At 46.2% G+C, this 3,493-nt stretch overlaps 1 protein-coding gene across 1 annotated transcript in view; it reads right to left on the reverse strand.

The window, feature by feature from the left end:
- Window positions 1–708: 708 nt before the first annotated feature.
- The window catches only part of mrps12 (mitochondrial ribosomal protein S12), a 5,035-nt gene continuing 2,250 nt past the window's right edge, over window positions 709–3,493 (reverse strand). Inside the window, exon 3 of the mRNA XM_031301456.2 lies at window positions 709–1,169. Within this exon, the coding sequence (XP_031157316.1) occupies window positions 775–1,169 (395 nt within the window). The 3' untranslated portion in view covers window positions 709–774. The remainder of the gene's footprint in view (window positions 1,170–3,493) is intronic.

Here is a 3,493-nt window from a genome sequence, read left to right on the forward strand (position 1 = left end):
CGGTTACCTCCAGGATCTGTGCTAAGCTAGGCTGTCTCTTGCAACTTTATTGCAACAAACATACAAAAGACATCGCAACTTTTATCGCAATATTTTACAAAAGCTCCCACAAAATCAGGCATTTTGTGTGTCTGCGTGTGTGTGTGTTTATGTGTGTCCGCGCGTGTGTGTTTGTGTTTTCAGTGTTTGTGTGTGTGTGTGTGTGTGTGTGTGTGTGTCTGCGCATGCGTGTGTGTCTGCGCATGTGTGTGTGTGCGTGTTTGTGTGTGTCCGCGCGTGTGTGTGTCTGCGCGTGTGTGTCTGCGTGTGTTTGTGTTTTCAGTGTTTGTGTGTGTGTGTGTGTCTGCGCGTGCGTGTGTGTCTGCGCATGTGTGTGTGTGTGTGTGTGTGTGTCTGCGTGTGTGTGTGTGTGTGTGTCTGCGTGTGTGTGTGTCTGCGTGTGTGTGTCTGCGTGTGTGTGTGTGTGTGTGTGTGTGTGTGTGTGTGTGTGTGTATGTGTAAACTGCCAGCGTTTATTTCTTTTTCTTGACGTTTTTGTTGCCTTCTTATTTTGGTTACTCTTTATCTCCCCTCTCTCAACAATCTCAAAAAAAGGCCACAAAATCCTGGAGGGACTGTCATTTTCTAGCGTGGCCCTCTGGGAAGTTGAGTTTGACACCCCTGATCTAAAATCTAACTTCTGACACAGTCACCCACATGATAATAAAGAGCACGTTATGTATTTATTTATTCAACAACAACTTTATCAAACACAGGTTTCCATCACAGCAGCGTCTACTGTTTCTTCTTCACTACGTGACCACAGTCATATTTCCCTCGGACCACTTTGAGTTTGACTCCGGGCAGGTCCTGCGTCCGGCCCCCCTCCACCAGCACCACGTTGTGCTCCTGCAGGTTGTGTCCCTCCCCGGGGATGAACACCACCGCCTCCTTCCCGTTAGACAGACGCACGCGAGCGCACTTCCTGTTGGCGGAGTTGGGCTTCTTGGGCTTCCGGATCATGGTCTTCAGGACCACCGCCTTCAGCTGGGGGCGGCCGAACGTGGCGCCCACAGATTTAGGAGGCGCTTTGGGTTTCCCCTGGCGGTGCATCTGGTTGAGAGTGGCCATCGTCCTGGAGAGGATGGGACCGGTCCAGCCAGAGGTCCAGCCAGAGGCATGCTGGGACGCTGCACAGAGGGAACAGGAGGTTACACGTATGTAAGAGCACCTTAAAGCCTAAAGACCGCGTCACAGCTCATTACCATAAAGTTGACCTACTTTCAACTTTCTGATTGACGCTCTGGTCGCTCAAAACGCTCAAAACGCCCAAAACGCGACGGCGACAGATTTTCCGCTCCTTGCAGCTGAGAGAAGCAGCTTCCATTGAAGATGAATGACTTCCTGTATCTTTAGAAGATCAAGTCGGCGGCGGTGTGGACAGACAGATATGCTTCTGCGTAGAATCAACGGCGTGCCCCCGCAGACCCCTCTGCGTCTACACCGGACCCTATACGCTGTAGCCTGATGTCACCTCTCGAAAAATGTAACTACACGTCGCTGCCACGCAGTGAAACACAATATTGACCTCTTAGTTGAAAAAGGAGCCTCATATAAGAATGACATTTCCTCCTATGGAGTCCGTTCATTCACATTCGGTGTGAAAACAACCTAAAAACGGTTATTATTGGCGGTTAGAGCAGTGGTTCTCAAATGGGGGTCCGTGTCCCCCTAGGGGTACTCTGGAGGACTGCAGGGGGTACGTGTCCCCCTAGGGGTACTTTGGAGGACTGCAGGGGGTACGTGTCCCCCTAGGGGTACTCTGGAGGACTGCAGGGGGTACGTGAGATATTTAACAAAATGTTTAATAGTAACAAGGCTGTTGTCCAGAACATTGTTCCTCTTTATGTAGACTTTTTTTTTCCTACCACAAATGTGACATTTGTGTCTCCTTCTTTGGACCTAATCTATCCTTCCTTCCTTCTACTTTTTACAAGTTTCTCACTTTTTTTCAAAGTTATGTCAGTGTTTTTGAAGTTTTTGATACTATTTTGACCTATTTTTACCTTACTTCCTTCCTTCTACCATCTTTTTTCCAACGTTTTGTCTTTTTTACAGTTTGTCTCCTTTTCTCATCAGCATTTAAATGTTTTTTTTTCAGTTACAAGTCTGTTGTTTAGTAAATCTATCGCTGACAGCGCTGTACTGTTCTTCTTCATAGAGACTTTCTACCAAAAATTAGCGCTGGTCAGGGGGTACTTGGTTTAAAGAAACAATTCAACAGGGGTACATTTTTGAAAAACGTTAGAGAACCAGTGTGTTAGAGAGTAGGGGATGGACACCTCGGTCACATCAGCGCGATAAGACATTAACATTTTAAATTTAAAACAGCTTATTATGTAGGTGTGCGCCTGTGTTAACGTGCGCTTGTTTCCCCGTGTGAGCTGATGACCTCATCTGTTGACATTTCTGAATGCCTTCCTACAGCTGCTTAATAAAAGATTTCCACACAAACAAACGTACATGTGTTATCAGTATGAGAAAAAAATTAGATTTTAACTGTGTCGGGCTCGGACATAAATATAGAATTCCGGTCGATTCCAACCCGTAGCTCTGCTGTTTTTAAATGTGGAGTGCTGTCAGTAGCGAGAAAAACTAAACCAATCAGGCTGCCTACACCGTGTTATCCCCCTGCTAGCGTTAGCACCCAACAAGCTCAAAGGGGGCAAGTTTTAAACATGTTTTAAGCCTCTAAACATGCTCGAAATGTCATTACAAGTGACTACCCATGTGCAGTGATTCCTTCCGAGTGAACACAGGGAATCTGACTGGGATATTGGATTGTAGAGGTGCAACGATGAATCGATTAGTTGTCAACTATTAAATTAATCGCAGACTATTTTGATAATCGATTAATCGTTTGAGTCATTTTTTTATTAAAAACAAAATCAGATTTCTCTGATTCCAGCTTGTTAAATGTGAATATCTTCTAGTGTCTTCTCTCCTCTGTGACAGTAAACTGAATATCTTTGAGTTTTGGACAGAACAAGACATTTGAGGACGTCCTCTTAGGCTTTGGGAAACACCGCGGCCGACTTGATCTTCTAAAGATACGTCGCGTTTTGGGCGTTTTGAGCGACCAGAGCGTCAATCAGAAAGTTGAAAGTAGGTCAACTTTATGGTAATGAGCTATGACGCGGTTCAGCGGCAACCAATCAGAATATAGACGTCCTTCACGCTGGCTGATTCCAGAGAAACATACGATGTAAACTTTGGTTCCTACCAAAACATTAGTTCAGAGAAAAAGGAGGAGAAGCTCATCATGGCCGTTGCTGGGTTCCCTATCATTTATGATATTTGCGTATAGGGACCAGTTAACGTTACCTGCCGGTCACATGGTCTCTAAACAGTCCGCTCACGGTGAAGTCCTGCACGCATCAACAGCTGGCGGCTGCTCGCTCTGCCTGCACGCTGCTGCGGTTCAGCGGCTAACGAGCGAGCTAACTGCTAACAG

The sequence above is a fragment of the Sander lucioperca genome, chromosome 10, assembly GCF_008315115.2.
Source record: "Sander lucioperca isolate FBNREF2018 chromosome 10, SLUC_FBN_1.2, whole genome shotgun sequence".
Lineage (NCBI taxonomy): Eukaryota > Metazoa > Chordata > Actinopteri > Perciformes > Percidae > Sander > Sander lucioperca.